A 16,542-nucleotide genomic window follows, 5' to 3' on the forward strand; every position below is an offset into this window, starting at 1 on the left:
GGCAATCAAAATGCTAATAATAGTCTACCTACCTACCTACATAACTGTACCCTGTTTATTTCCGTTTGGTACTACCTAAAGGCGTAGTTTATATCGTACCTATATTATGTGCATATGCACCATTGCACCCACATTCGTACGCCTGTGACGTACCTGCATGATTTTGGATTCTCTTTTGGCGTAGTAATCGGAACATATCCATATAACACAGGGGAATGGTACATACGCAGAGGGATGGTTACGTTCGAACAACCTAAGCTCACGTTAAACAACGTCTTTTTTTTCTCCTCCCCCCGCTCTACTTATGTGCATACATACATACATTACTACCTAGGGTAGGTTGGAAGGATTCGGTTTTCTACCACATGAAACGGAGCGGAACGGGATATGGGTACTCAAGTGTGCTCCGGGTAGGTGTATGTCCTTTTGACTGCCGGTGTCAACTGTTTCTGGCTGGGATGAAGCTCTCGGGTTTGGCTGGGTAAGCAAGCACTTTTGTCTTTCGGCATACTGAGGTAGGGCAGGCAGGTAGGTAGGTAGGTAGGTAGGTAGGTAGGTAGGTAGGTAGGTATGTAACACTATAGTGGCGTAAAGGCGTAAAAGAGGTAACGATGAGTACCTGCCTACATGTAGATACATACATCGGCAAGGTAGGTTCGTATGAAAAGGTGCATCGGGGATAAGTATCAGGTAGGTTAGGTAGATGATATACATGCGTATCTAGGCATATGTGTATGTATGTATGTATGTGTGTGTGTGTGTGTGTGTGTGCGAGCTCCAGCTCCAGCTCCAGCTCCAGCCCGAGTTTCAAGAGCTTTTTCCGATGAGAGTCAAGATTCTCACCTTCCTTCCTTCCTACCTCCGAAAGTTCTCCAACTCCCGCATCCGAAACATGAGAAGAGAAGATAACCTAGGTACGGGTAAGCTACTAGGTAGGTAGATACCTAGGTTAGGTAAGTCTACACCTCGATATGTATACCTACGGCGCGTCGCTGACTTCACTATCCACCCACCTGGGCATGCATCATTCAATGAGAACAATCTTGGTTGATTTCCTGATGCTAAATCAACCGTTTGATGCAACGAAGTTAGGTAATTGTCGGTCGTGCCGGCGCCATTTACACTTTAATACACCTTACCTACCTACCTACCTACCCAGATACCTAGGTAGTAAACGTACTTCCCGAACCCCCACGTCTGCTCTTCCATGCCTACCATCAATGTCCTGGGTCTAAGTAGCACCTACGGCATAGTACATACATATCGTTGGAGTCAGGGGTGGAATGGTCGAAAAAGAAGAACTTAACCTCAAACCAACACCATCACCAACACCAACCCCACGTTCAGGATTTTTTAATTCTCAGACGGGCTTGCCTTGCTTAGTACCTACCTAGCCTACATAGGTACACATTATCAAATTTGACGTTCAGGTAAAAAGGATCGATTTCATCTGAGTTCACCGGCCCATCATCGCGACCCTCCCGTGCCTCCGGAACTTGGATGCCTAGGTAAGGTACCTAGTTAGGGGTTTTGTGAGTCTGTCGTACATACATACATACGGCTCCAACAACAACATTCTAACCTACCTATGTAAGCAGCTGGAACGGGCCGAGTGTCAGGGGGTCGTGGTGGGGGGGGGGGGATGGTTTCTAGTAGGTACCTAGCCGTGTGAGGTGAGTCTTGTGAGAACATCTGCCGTGTAACAGCTAAGATGGTGGTGGGTATGCCATAACTACATATCTAGAGGTTTATTTCCCACATCCTCCTCGCTACCTCTTACCTACTACCTAGGTAGGTAACCATTTAACCTAAACGGGTTGCTCATCTCCATGTAGGTAGGTTAGCTACTTACGCCAAAGGCCTTCATTGTCGATGAGTTACTTAACCTTACAACATACCTACTGTAGGTACCTACCTAACCTGATACAACAATACACATCCTCTCCACATCCAGGGAACCAAATCTCCTTTAACCTCGAAAAAAAAAAAAAAAAAAAAAAAAAGGCTCCCGCACCAATTCGTCAACGAAAGCGGGCCGCAGCAAATTAACCACACGTGGGAGGGAGCAATGCAGGAACCGATCCAAACCAAACCAAACCAAACCCACTCATGCATCATCCATCACCTTTGTGTGTGTCTAGGTAGTGTGTCCCGTCCCCCTGGTACCACGAGACCCATTAATGAGCCAGGACTTTCCAGAAGCTGCAGCATCCATGAGGTTCGGCATGTATGACTTGCCGAGACGCGAACCCCTGGAACCCTTCGTGGAATGTAAAGGATGATGCGCTTGATCTGTCAATCGAAACCTTTTACCGACATCTTGGGACCCAAGATCTTACAGTACGTCCACCTTCCCCTCCTAGCTTCTAACACCAAATCACAAAAGGCGTATCAAAGTCTTGAATGCATCTGGTATATTCTGATTTTCAAAATTCTAAAATGTAGCTAATGTAAGCTAACTACGTAGGTAGTCTAAATACCTAGTAGATTCCATGGATATCCAAAACAAATAAAATAGCAAGTGTCTATGTTAATCAGATCATCATCACCAACCCCCCCTCTCTTCTATAAATCTTGTCATCATAAGTCAAGAATTATCCCCCTCCTGGTCTATTGAGACTCTGACTTTCCACATCTATACGACCACAATGGTCGTCATGCCCTTCCTCTATGGCATATCCTCTTCCTCTCAGGCGTATAAATCCTGGATATAATCTCCCCCTCGTCCCCTTTGGCATGTCCTTGGTTGGTTTCAGGTTTCAATCCGGGAAAATCTACAATCAACGAGACGTAGCGCCGGGTATCCCTGGGTCCAATGCCTGGCTCGGCTCGGAGCATGCTGATTCTCTACATAGTCCTCACGGAGCCTGGCCAGGCTCCGTCACGGTCTCCTGACCGATGGGGGTGGAATAAAAGTGGAATATAATGTGCACTTGCACTTTCCTTGGTTCGTAAATATCATCCTTGGGCCACATGTCCCGCTCTATGCTGAAATCATCCAAGTTAGCTGGAGTAATAGATGACGGGAATATTCTCTTAGGACATACCATTTTTCATTTAGCGAGAGTGGTGTCCGTGGGATCGTCTATAAGAATCCTGAGAGCCCAATGCTTTGTTTGAATGAAGAAGCTTCTGGGAGATTTTCCCCATGGCCGCCAGGTGGTCCCTGGCCTCAGTGATGTGCTGCAGGTAGTCAAACGCATCAGGGACGCTGTACTCCTGTAGGTAGGTTTGGAGGGCCTTGTGGTGCTGGTGCCATTCATCCACCATCGGCTGCTCAGCAGCTCGGTTAGCGGCCTCTGCCTGGGCATATCTGGAAGCATGCTTGCGGCTGGGAGCGCTGTCTACCGAGTCCTTGTTCTTGCGCTTTCGGCCCTTGGCCGATTGTGCGGCAGATCCCTGTCCGGATGGGGGAGATCCACTGACGGCGTTTAGCGAATTGCCATTGTCATTGTGAACACGCCTCATGTGGTCTTTCAAGTTCCACTGGCGTGGAAATCCGTTTCCGAGAACAGCACGATCACATCCTTCATATGTGCAGAGATAAGGCTTGTCGCCATGACCATGCATAGCATGAGCTTCTCGCTCATGTCGGAGGAGGCAGGCAGTCGAGGAGAAACGGGCATTCTCGCACGAATCGATCTTGCACCGGTATGGCTTCAGGTGCGAGTCGACGAATTTGCTACTCCGTCGATTAGATAAGTAAACGTGATTTGATTTGGAGCGTTGGAACTTACTCGTAGTTGCACTTCAGCTTCTCGGGCTTGTGGTTGCAGCTGGATTGGCCCTCCCACGGGCAGTGGAATAATCCATCGGCATGGGGGATGGCGGTCTTGTACAAAGGATGATCCCGAGCAGAAGACTCACCATCGCCGCTGGAGCGGCGAGTAAAGGAAGGAGGTAAAGCAAACATGTCATCTGCCAAAACAACTCCATTGGGATCCTCTGTGGTCATCAAACCCATCTGGCGATCGAGGCTGATGACGTTCTCTACGTCAGAGTGTGTCCGAATATCATAGCATTTAATTGAACATACCTTGGCGAAATGCCATCCATAATTGGCGAGGAATCATTTGTCCGTGTGGGAGATGCGTCCATAGGAACAGACCACGCATCCTCAGGGAGTCCGGGGGTAGAAAGTCGTGATTCGACGGGGCTCAGAGAGCTCCATGTGGTAGCAGCAGGTGAGTTTCCGGTGATGTTGGCATCGAAGTTCAATTGCATTTGGGTAGGATCGATATGTTGCTGCGTCATGCCAGACGTAAAACCGGCAGGAGAATAAGGCAATCCATCCGCGGTCAAGCCTACGCTCATGGGTAGGGTAGGGTAAAACATTTGAGAGGAGACTGAATGGGCATCTGAGTCCTGGAGGAGATATGCATCCATTTGTGGATTACCTGTAATGTCAAAATTGGACATGTGCGAAGAAGAGCCTTGAGACACAGTTGAGAGCAACCTCGGTCGGCTCTTGTGTGCAGAGGCTTTGATAGTTCTGTTCTTGTGGCTTCCAGAAGAGCCTCTCGAGCTGATCCGTCGCATGGGCTCTGCGGCGGAAGCGTGGGCCTGCTCTGCAGCAATCCACTTGCTGGTCATGTCATCAACGGCCTCATTTTGGTCCTGTCCTCTGGGAGTAACTTGGCCATATGAAAAATGGAAATCCTCATCACCATTGAAGTTCTGTGTTCCTTCTGCTGTTGTGTCCCACACTGAACCATGGAGGTCTGCATGTCCCGTTTGAGAGTAAAGAAAAGAACCGCTGGAATTGGCAAGCATGTTTCCTTGGGAATAAGAGCTGTAGTCACTGGGGTTGAGGTTAGTGTTCTGTTTTCCACTGTCCGGCAATAAAATCACCAAGATGCGCCAAAATCAAGTATAAGATGAAATGACTTCAGCATGGCACAACTTTGTATCTGTTTTCACAACGTTGGTTAGTCTCAAGGCACGGCGATGCTATACGGGAGGGGCATCATATACAAACCAGACTGAAGTGTTATTTGAACTAGAAAGTTCAATGACGAAAGATCCAGAGAAGACACCATTGAGCACATAATCCCATAAATCGGATGATCCAGATTGCAGAATGATTGGGTCGGCCATAGATAAGATGCAAGAAAAAAAGCAAGCAAAAAATAAGACAAAAAAAAAGAAATAAAATCCGGCTAAACAGAAACCAGGATGCTCCAGATCGAGGTGCCTATCATAGCACAAAAAGTTGGTATGTTAGTCGACGAACACGCGGGCACTCAGGTATCGAGCCGATCGAGTCAGCACAAATGGCATACGTACTGCAGTCGAGAACGCAACAAGACGCGCGAACCCGGGATTGCCATGACAGTTCCTGAGGGACACGGGCTAGAAAATGTACCTCGGAGAACCAGGGGAAAAGGGTATAGGCATCTATAGTCTTGTTGTTGAAGGGGGTCCAGTAAGAAAAATGTTGATGTTCAACCAGTCGAGTTTGTCGTATATCACGTGCGGATGCAAACAGTCAGAATCCTAGGTAAAGAAAACCAGTCATAGTGTCGCCCTAACCACTACTGAATATGCGAAGCAAAACAGCAGAAACGAGGGAATCACTACTTGTGGGGTGGCCGTGAATGTCGCTGCAGTCCTGGGGCGTAGTACATAACAAGAAAATCCATAGATCCGCGATATGAAATCCTGGCTAGGGCAAATCCGTAAAAAGTCGATGATCAATTTCAACACGGGTCCAAGGGAAAGGGTTCTCCTCGTCTGAAAAATGCAATACGAAATATCACTGGAATCCTGGAAGTTCATCCTGGGTGTCGCTGTTGTCACTGTCTTCGCGGGCGATACTTACTGTATGGATGATTGATTTTGGAGATATCTGATCTCTAATGATTGTGTAGTCCATCCGAGCGACGTGGCGGTGGTCGAGCACAGGCCGTAAAAACCCGTGCCGCTACACAACGGAGACGTTGTGAAGCCTCAGAAAAAAAATTCCGCGGTTGGGAGTCCTGAGAGAAGTTTGACCTGGTGTCCATCTGGTTCCATTTCCTTGAAGGTCCTGTTTCCGGATTATCCTGTCCGGGAGTCCTGTCCTGTCCTAAATCCTTTCCCGGTAACGGAATTTCCTCGAGCACGTTATATCCAGACGGATCACAAAAAGCGAAGCACTTGCAGTAGAATCGAACAGAAAAAGAAAAAGAACACCAAAAAATGCATTACATGACTTAAGCGCAACATGATTTTAAACCACACCAAAATCAACACCCCCAGACTCCGGTAATAGGAAATAAAAATGAAAAAAACAATGCAATATACCTCGCAGGAGTGTGGACATCGTCCATATCTAGAGATGAGTTGAAGCCAGACATGTTGTCCGGGCGGGGAGCAACCATGGCTGTCATTTGATTTCCTTGTGGAACGGAGCGTGTAACTGGCTCTCCGGATGATCCCTTTGAATCCTGTGGCAAACACTGGAAAAGGCGGGTTGAAATCCTTGCGGAGCAGAAGCGAGACTGGTTCTCAACTCAACTGCGTAATTGTACAGTCTCTTCTGTCGACAAGAATGTTGTACAGAGGGCGATCCTTGGATGATAAACAACCGGCAAGATCAAAATACGGCCTGATGGGTTTATTTGACGAGAATCCTCAGTGGGGAGAGTGAAAGCTGCGGAGCAGTGGAAAATGTCTTGGGTATAGTAATATAAAAATAAGCCGTTCGGATGGTTTGAGAGAGTCGAGGATGGGTCTCGGTTGGGCAGAAATGTCAGGGTCTTTGGGCTGGAAAATAGGAGTGAAGAATGGATGTTGGGCAGAGAGAGGGGACATTCGGGTTTTATTGTGTGCCATAGGCGTCAAGAAGGGACGGGGTTGGCCAACACACATGGTAGAAAAATGAAAAAACTGATGGAAAAAGGATGACACGATGGGCCAGGGTGTCGTGCTTCGCTGATGCAGTTGGTCGTCTTGTCCTACCAAGTTGGGTGTTAGAAGGAAGCAGGTGCAGGGTAAGAGCAGGGTAAGAGCAGGGTAAGAGCAGGGTAAGAGCAGGGCCAGCAGCAGGGAAGATTCCAAGGTTTTGCAGCATTTGCAGCATGATATCAACCCCGCTATGTAATATGACCCATAAATATGAGATTGATTGGACCTAAGCACAAGCTGGAACAACTAGTGCTGGGTTAGCACATGGTCGACCCATGGGTCTTGGCCTGTTCTTGCCTTGTTACTGGACGATTGATGCCATCACCGCCAACAAATAATTTCCCCTCTCCTACCTACTCCTACCCTCCTCTATCCTTCTTATCCACCAAAAACTGTGCTGGCTCTTTATGTTCTGCACTCGCAATAGGCTCCTAGGGCTCGGTCCGTATCCATGTGGGCACCCTGAGAGTTGTCGACAGCCTATTGACTCTGGCTTATGCACAGTGACGACTCTAACGAGGGGTCGACGGCTATGTAAGTGGCCAACTCATCACAGAACCGCTCTAAACTGTGAGCCTGTGCGCGAGCCGCGCGAAGAAGTGCCATTTCCTTCCATTTTTCTTAAAACCCTCGTTCTAGTACGGCAACTTCGGCAGCTGTTTCGATTGAAAAATTTTCATTTAATTTTCTAGACCTTTGATCTTGCTGGTCGGTGAAAATTGAGCCCCTTAAAATTGATGTTGTAGGCCAACGATGGTCCATGATCGGTGAGGGACAGAGAAAGAGAATTCAAAAGTGAGGGGGAAAATCAATAATTGGCGCCAAAGTCGCGCCAAAAGTGCTGTTCCTGACTTGTCATGTTTGACAATTGATTTCCCCTCAAGCCAATCCCTCAATAATTGGTCTGCTGTCTGGCCTGCTGTCTGCTTCGCTGGTCGCTGGCCGCCTCTGTACTGACAAATGGCTGTCCGCATCGCCTGATCAAAGATGTGATGCTTCTCCCTAGCTACATATTCATGGAGGCAGATACCTAGGTACTCAGCCAGCAAGGCAACCAGGCAACCAAACAACCAGATAATCAGGCAATACGGCAATCAATTGTACTTATGACGGACTTTCGGGATCTCTTATTCCCACCCACAGCAGATGATAATGATGATAATCAGCGGCAGAAGCGGTCGGAAATGGTGTCATTCAACAATGGCTGTGTAGAACGTAGCACGGCACAGCTCATCCTGTCTCAGTGGACAGCGTAGCCAGCCCTCGCCTTCTAACCGCTGCGACCGTGACGGCTTCAATCATACCTCGGTATAGTTTGATTATAGACAGCGATGACATCGAATTTGGCTCTCAGGTTTGGTGGATATCAGCATATATCCAATTCAAGGACGACTACTCTTTACAGTACTCATGGCCAACTAGGGTGCCAAAAGATGTAGGTATGCAATTATACAAGTCGGTCGTGTTCACTGCTTACCAGCAACACCAAGTGTCCTGATATTCGGTATTCTCTGGACTTCGCCGTCTGAAGCGTCTTCTGTCATCTTCCCACACAGCTTCTTCCCAAACAGCCTTCATCTCCAACTCTCCGTCGAAGTCGTCCTCCCAGGCGAATAGCCTCAGTATTGACTTGGCAGTTTCCCAATTCTTTATCCTCAGCACCTGACTTCCGAGGTTAATCTTATCTAGGTATATATCTCGCACTACGTTCATTTGGTTCCTCTCCAGGTCGTCGGTGGTCTTGGCGGCCATCGTGGCGCACGCGCCAAACATGGCGGACCAAAACCAAAGCGACTGACTGTATTGCCCCTTTTGCATGGGTGTCTCGGTCCGGCAGACATCTGTTAGCAATTGCTCAATGAACCAATTGAGAATAAATGAATCGACTGTGCCTTCGCGCATGATTATGTAGAGGTAAAAGTAGCAGGCCATAAAACCCGACCTGCTACAATCCAACGATCTCGGCGGCGCCAGGGCGTTGCTATCTCTTGCCTGGGGTGCCTTTTTTGCTAAGACTTCGGAAAGCAGTTCCCCGGAATCATAGGAACCTCCTAGTATGTACAGGCTGTAAATTGGCCGAAGTGCAACTCGAAGCAGCGATATGATCATGGACTGGTGTACAAAGTCTGTCCGACTAATATCCAAGATGTCCCAAACGGGACGACTAGATACGCTTCTTGCTGCCCTACGTCAAGAAGTTAGCCTCATTAATGCCAGGGGCACCTCTAGCAGGGATGCAACGCACATCAAAATCATACGCTGAAGTAGCCCCATCTTCTTAGGACGTCTCTCCTTGTCCTGCAATTCCTTGATTTTCGCTAGACCGCGTAAATGAGATGACACAGCATCTACAGATCCCAAGGCATTCTGGTGGTCGTTAGCAGGTCTATGCGGTAGTCATTCCCCAGTCAAAGACGAGCGAGACATACTTCAACCAAAGCGAGGCTTGATACAGCTGCGATGGTGCCATCGTGGATAGCTGCGTCCGGGTTGATTAACTGATCCGTGACGAATCGTATTGCTTGCAGCTTGTGATAGAGGTAGGGGACTCGAGAATGCTCGACATCGCCAGTCGACCACGCCCAGTGCAGGGCTGTCATTAGCAGCGCCGCATGGAGGAACCCCGGATGCGACAAGGCTTTGTGCACGCTAAATGTAAATAGGTAGGTCAGGCTATGAGCTCTTGTAACGATCGAGGCCCCCTTATTGCCACAATCTATGGTCGATCCCACTTACATGAACGAATTGGAGTTCCTTTTAACGCGAGTTGTATATAACACTCTCGTATTTGTGACTTGATGATGATCCACCAGTCAATTACCACTCCCTGGATCTTACTGCCTAACAGAAATCAAGGAGTAGGTAATTACTTACAGAGTTGGAAGAGCGATCGTGATCTGTAGGGTACGTCGTACGAAGTTCCAAGGAATTGGTCATTCAGGCTAGTGCCAACCAAGCGCTGGCAGGGTTCGGTAGATTCGTGAGGCTCCCCAGACCCCATTCGAGATTTGAGCCTATGCCTAGCCTCCGCGGCATTCTCTTCATCCGGGTAGCCACACTCTCCGCCATGACGAAGACAGTATGTGCTATTATGATACAATTAGTCTCGGGTTTTGTTGAACTGATCTCATGGCAAAAGAAAGCGATCATATTTGCATGGGACAAGAGGCGCAAATGGACAGCAATTGTTGGCTGGCGTTTTAGACACTAAATCTTCCTCTGCATGATTCGCAAAGGTAGAGCATACATGTAACTATGTATGATACCGTATAGATCATAAATACATAAAAGACGCGGGCCGGTAGTTGCATTCCCTCGGAAACGTACCAGAGTGGTTTTCTTTCGTCACACCGAATATGCTTAGTCTTGCATGTGGAACAGCCGTTTCGCGACCTGCGGTGGAATTTGCGTTGACGCTGACTTTGGACCATCGGGATAACTGTTTCGGCCATTATTGTTGTATTATTATCCGCGGGGGGATGTTGTTGTTGTTGTTGTTGCATGGCCAGTGAGATAGGATATATTATATGTATGTGATATTTTCGATTTTCGAATTTCAACAATTAATGAGCAGTAAACTTGACTATCACGAGAAAAAAAAGAAGGGAAACGAAACATACGAGTCGTCAAACCCCCCCCTTCATCTATCTATCTATCTATTATCTTTCTATGTAGGTTAGCTAGCTATCACATTGTAATATGATTTGAAGAACCTCGTTCAGGCAGACGAATTCCCATCATCCCGATAGCGAGCGAGCGAGCAGATACTGTACATAGTACATCCCCATCCCCCTACCCCCTGGGCCCTGGCACCTTTCATTTTTTTTTTCTTTTTTTGGGATGACGATTGATTTTAATTTGGCACAGTTGAGTTGTGAGAGTCCCCATCTTAAAAGGGCTTGGGGGGAGATATTCCCCACTCATCACCTCACGCATTTGGGTTTCGATCCCCCACTCAAAAAACGCTTACGATTTGGAAGATTGATGAGATTCGATAGCCTTCGATAAGCTTAATAAACACTAACTAACGCCCTACCAGGCTTAGTACCCTTTTTTTCTTTTAGTTCCCGCTCGTGGTCGGTGCTTTGCTCCGCCTAGTTAGAACGTTTGGATTAGTTATGTATGCGTTGTGTCGTATTACAGGTTACATTGGTGCCATGTGAACGAAAGTTGAAAACGTCAATGTCGTTCGAGAAGGCTTCTTTCTGCAGGTTTTCTAGGTAGGTGCATATGTATATGTACTGTAGGTATATTATCCATTGATTAGTAAATGATGTCCATCAGCCGGGAGGACGGGGAGGTTTTTTTTTTTTGCTTCCTTTTTTTTAGAATGGGAAAAGCAAGTCAATTCCTTGCCAATACGTCTTCATCCAAAGAGTTCTTCTATCTAAGGAAGTACACATAGACCTTCTGTACCTAGGACTTCCAGACTTCACACGTTCCAAAGTGACATGAAGGAGCAGGCAGTCATATTCTACATATTACTAACCTAGCATTGGCGCTGCTCACCACCAATACTAGGTTAGTAATAGTATAGCTGGTATTACATAGGCATCCAGATAAATCTGACAGAGAAAGGGCGCGCCGGGACACACGCACACACACATCTTAGCCACAATGCCAAATGGCTCTTATTTCTGACAACAATCCATCCCTGTTGTATGTAGGGCTTACGCAACTACTGGTGTCGGCAGTGCGAGCAGCAATGCTTATGCCTTCAAGGTTTACATGCCTACCTAGTTATGCTTAAGTCATATCGTTTAGACTAGGCAGTTAATATCAGATCTACTTGGTTTCGTAGGTATTCGTGCTGATTATCAGCATTCTGGATCTGGATCTATTACATGGATCACGAATAGAGGTGGTGTATTCGCTTGGGAACGTCCGTGCTATCGGCTTCTTCCCACGTCGCCCTACGATTCCTACAGTTTAGGCTATCTTTCAGCTGCCGGAGCCATGATCATGTCAGATTTCGCGAATCGAAGGTCATCGTTCCTTCCTTCCCCATCTCTGTCATCTACTGGATATTATATCTATCCCTGAAATGGTCGAGAGATATAGGGGTACCCAGATAGACATCTATGTAAAAGGAAAAGAGTCGTTTTTTGTGCCCAGGGGTGTTGGCCGTAGGCTTCACCTCTGTTGCCTCGTCTTGCGCCACTCTCCAAGGGCTGGTCAGTCAGCATGAGGCGTATGGGATATCTTGGCGGCTTCTTCGATCTACGGGATGGTATCTCGTAGGATGGGCACCAGACAACTAGATCATCCAGTTACCCAGAAGTATGAGTCCCCAAATGTGGTATTTAGTAGGTATATACCAACCTAGGTAGGTGGTAACGTTGTAATATAATAGACCCGAGAGACGACAGAAGCCGTGACACTAGAATCGGAGTTAGTCTTACTCTCCATCTAGATTGTTGCAAGTGATATAAGTCGAATGGATCCATATCCGAAGACGGGTATATGCAGAATAGAGAGATCGGATGAGGCACTAAACGCAACACCCGCGATAATTCAGCCCTTTATATATATGCAGTGACCCTCAACGTACAGGAGCTAGACTTACTCCGAAGGAGCGCCCAAGAAAAAATTAATGTAAGGCAAGGCCAGGCTGAGAGCAACAGACAGAAGCTGGAGGCGGGGCCTAAATCGGGATCATGATGGCTCGACCGAAGGTACTTGTGCATTTTGCGATTATTTTGAAGAAAGATCGACCCGATTTAGAGAGGGGGATCGGATTCGATGGGGGGATATCGGAACGCAATATATGATTTCGGCGATGCTCTCATGCTGTACCTGAATCTAACATTCTCCGTAACCGTAAATACCAACTCGCATCTGCGTAGAATATATCGGCATGCCTGAGTAGAGGGTTTCTTTTGGAGCAATTGGCCAGCGTGATATTACATCGCTCGTCGTCGTTCGCGTCGGAACTGCTTGCTCAAGTGAGGAACGGTTGATGTGCTGAGATCGACAGCTTCTTAGTGCTAGAATTTCTGGCCTCGAAGAAAACGGATGGAAAGTAAGGACAACATTGTCTATGAAGTTGGAAGACATAAGATAGACACCTTTTCAGTCACGAGTTGAGAATACCAGAACCCTCGAAGATAGTTAGCTCGAAATTAGGAATTCCATGTGGCCATAACACGCATTTACAATCTTCGTACTTGAAAGTATTCAACATAGCTTTCACGTAAATACGAATGCCAACGAACATAATGGTGACCCCAACGCCATTGAGTATTAGGGGAACTCGGGCGGCCCCTCTTAAACAGGATTCGACGTGGGTTTCCAACACCTCTGGAAGAAGTTTCATCGCTGGCGTGTTGTCTATGTCTATGCCGAGCCTTTTAAGGGATTTGGAGGGAGTTGCCAGCGCCAAAGATATATATTTGGAGTGGGCGGGTAGAGTGGGCAGGAACTCAAGTCGTTTACGGCTATCTAAGAGGTAAGTATTGGCCCGTGGCTGCGGTCAATCTAAGTTTCTACCATCTTGGTACCTAAGGGGATAGGAGGGGAGTAGGTATGTGGTTGGATACTCATACCCAACACTTCGAGAACGCCTTCTCATAAGAGAGTACATCATTCCAATCAAGATACTGGCGACTCCCTATCAACAGCAGGAGCTTCTACACCAGAAACCTCCTTGGCACGACTAGTCGTACTTCTGGGCTTCTTCCTCAGTACTGAGGCTCCGCAATATGTTAGTAATAGTACCTGGGCAGGCAGGTAAGTATCCACAGCGAGACAGTCGACGGGGCATACCGGGCCTGGGGAAGCAGCCCAGTGTCTCCGAGTATCTACCTAGGTAAACATGGCCTGCCTAGGTACGAGATGAATTCTGATTTAGGCTGCTAACTTGATCGATCCGGGCGACCGAGACAGGTATGCCGGACCGACGGTTCGCAGAGACGAGTACCCACTTGACATGGCAACGACCACCATGTATTGTCCGTGATATCCAGTGTTTATAGGTGTCAGGATATCTTTGATAGGAGCTCGGGAAAAGTACTACACATGTTTTGCCTGCCCCATCGCGGATACCTCCACCAGCCAGGCCTTGAGTTGCTTCCAAGAATAGGTCAAGTCCCACTCGGAGAAAAGGGGTTGCAATGATCGATTGTATCGGTGGATATGTATGCGTGGTAAGCGGATACACTCCTTGTGAGGTGTGCGTATACCTTGGCCAAGGATTGCCAAAATATCACTCACTCACCGTCGTTTGAGAGATAGTTCGTCTTAAACTGACATATGTAGATATCACCGCGCATGAAGAGGCAACAGATAAGGACATTAGGATGAGCCCGTAATTTCCGCCGGCGTATGAAGTTGATTTCTCAAGATATAAGCTCGGCAAATGACAATTATCTGTATGGACTATCTATTCGTAGGGCTGACGTTACAATATTGTCTTTGAGTGTTCGTGAAGGATCCAATCGGCATCGAGATATTGATGCTCAGTGTTGATGTTTGAAGTTGATGGTGGCATCTTACAATGTCAGGTGTTAAACGTCGCCTTGTTGTGGTGTCTCCCATACTACGTAGGGGAAACAACCGGAATGGTATTGTTTGCCTTCAGTGTACCTGTTCATGTTTACACCACGGAATCATGTTGAATACGACGTAGGGTGGCAATTGGGGTAATGAAGCTATACTTGTATGGGGAATTATTCACCAGATAGAAATCGTATGTGAGGAATTATGCAAGTCATAGATAGGTCTTACTTGGTCGGAGAAGGAGAGGTGTGATCTGATCTCATGTATGTATGTAGTCCTACCCCAGGATGATACAGGCAAGGTGATACCTCCAGGGCCACATAGTAAGGTAGGTAGTGTAGGTAGGTAGTGTAGGTAGGTAGGTAGGTAGGTAGGTAGGTAGGTAGTAAGGTAAGGTATGTAGAGGTTCAAGTTGCTTTCTCTAGCTTCGCGGCGTGGACTGGGATGTTTTGGTAATCGGGTCGCAACCAGCCCCCAGAGCGATTTAAAAAAGGCATCTGCCATAATTAGCCTAGAAACTTACTAGAAACTGTACCTGCCTTACCCCAGGTACCCCCAGGTACATCCATACCTCTATGTTCAGCATACCTAGTAGCACATACAATGGGTAACTGCACAAGTACCAACATAGAAAACTGCCTAGTACCTACTGTAGGTACAGTGGAAACTACAGTGGAGTCATGGACACAGAAAAGTAAAAAAGTAAAAAAAAGTCCCCACAGGAGGTCAAAGCGTTGGGCTTACAAGAATGGAGCCATTCTTTTAATATTCTCGTTCGATTCAAAAGCAAATTCACAAGAATCACAACTTTTATCTACTACGCAGTATGTACCGCTAGCTATGTGCCGCATAGCTGCCATGGCAGTTCTGAGATTCAATTGATCAATTAATCGACCTTGACCTTGTACTAGGCTTGTAGGAATTGCTTTAGTTACTAGCCACCTACCTAGCAGATAAGTATACTATTCATAGCGCATTCACAGTGGCTAGCAATGGCTAGCAATGGCTAGCAATGGCGCATAAGTCCCCAATGATAGTACCGAAGATGTGGGATCCGACTACGTGGTGAGTGGTCGAGAAGCCAGCTCACATGTTAAAACTGCGATGTCGTCTTGCCCACGTCGACACTCCTACCCACGCCGCTTGTTTTTTTTCGTCTTGATGCTTGAATACTTTCCTTCTCGACCTCCGGATCTCTCCATCTTGGGGACGAACTATAGATGAACACTGGATCAGAATGTTCCGGGCAGCAACGCACACGCACCACGCACTATGCACCACGCACCACGCACCATAAACCATAGGCCATAGGCCATAGGTTGGGCAATGCCCTCGTGCAACGCTTTCCTGCCCAATCTAGTCAGCTTCTCCGCCTTGGAGGGTCACCGCCATTCGTCCTCCAGGACTTTCCCTGCAATCACTTACACTCTTGACCCCTTCCAATCCCTCCAGGGCTGCAATCTTTGGGCAACAAGACGGGCAAGCAGGAACGAGAAAAGGCGAGGAAGCGAAAAAAGCCTCTTTTGGTTCTCAGCTGCCCAATGGTGCCCTAAAGTGCCCTAACTGCCTTAACGATGATTGGGCCGCAACCACCAATCACATCAAGGGGTCTATCCCGTACCTCTAGCGAGCAATGTGCCATGTATTGTTGCCATGGCTCTGAAGGGAGTAGTCTTTGTTCTTTACATGCGCTATAGGCAGGGTGTTCCTGGACATATGCGGTAGCTATGCCGTAGCTCTCCTGCGCTGCCCTTTACTACGGCATAGTATATCGCTTTACGCCTCTATCAAAACTACTTGGTTGGACGATCTTGACTAGTTTGAGCTTGGCAGCTCGTCCGTTCCAGTCTCGATTCGGTGGTAGACGCCCAAGACGGCACTCAATACCCCCCCCATTTCTAACTAAATTCGCGACGTTTACTGTCCGCCTTAGGACTACGTTACAGTCCCAAAGTTTGAATTAGAGCTGGGGCGAGCCCCTGATATTGGTCTACCAAGTGCCTTACTCGGCGCCGCTCGTCATTCCATAATCACATACGCAGTACTGGTCCGTCCGCGGTGGCAAATTTGGGACTAAGATTATCATCGCATAAAGTGTCCTCGTCTCGGACCGCAAGGCTTAAAAGAAAAGAAAAGGCAATTGATTCCACGATCTGT

The 16,542-nt window shown here is 47.5% G+C and overlaps 2 protein-coding genes across 2 annotated transcripts; both read right to left on the bottom strand.

Moving 5' to 3' along the window:
* Positions 1 to 2,396: 2,396 nt before the first annotated feature.
* Positions 2,397 to 6,789, bottom strand: GGS25DRAFT_474805 (uncharacterized protein). Its single transcript, XM_049259659.1, has 5 exons — positions 6,286 to 6,789; positions 4,037 to 4,801; positions 3,738 to 3,977; positions 3,048 to 3,682; positions 2,397 to 2,988 (listed from the first exon to the last, which is right to left on the bottom strand). Exons 1-4 carry the CDS (start codon positions 6,369 to 6,371, stop codon positions 3,058 to 3,060), a joined length of 1,716 nt encoding a protein of 571 aa, XP_049119874.1. The 5' UTR covers positions 6,372 to 6,789; the 3' UTR covers positions 2,397 to 2,988; positions 3,048 to 3,057.
* Positions 6,790 to 8,361: 1,572 nt separating this feature from the next.
* Positions 8,362 to 10,340, bottom strand: GGS25DRAFT_512843 (uncharacterized protein; the record flags this gene model as incomplete). The annotated part of the gene is made up of 6 exons (XM_049262828.1): positions 8,362 to 9,073; positions 9,134 to 9,255; positions 9,318 to 9,537; positions 9,625 to 9,682; positions 9,763 to 9,974; positions 10,216 to 10,340. 6 exons carry the CDS (start codon positions 10,338 to 10,340, stop codon positions 8,362 to 8,364), a joined length of 1,449 nt encoding a protein of 482 aa, XP_049119875.1.
* Between the last annotated feature and the right edge of the window lie 6,202 nt (positions 10,341 to 16,542).

This window comes from Hypoxylon fragiforme (genome assembly GCF_022984875.1).
Source record: "Hypoxylon fragiforme strain CBS 206.31 chromosome Unknown GGS25scaffold_2, whole genome shotgun sequence".
Lineage (NCBI taxonomy): Eukaryota > Fungi > Ascomycota > Sordariomycetes > Xylariales > Hypoxylaceae > Hypoxylon > Hypoxylon fragiforme.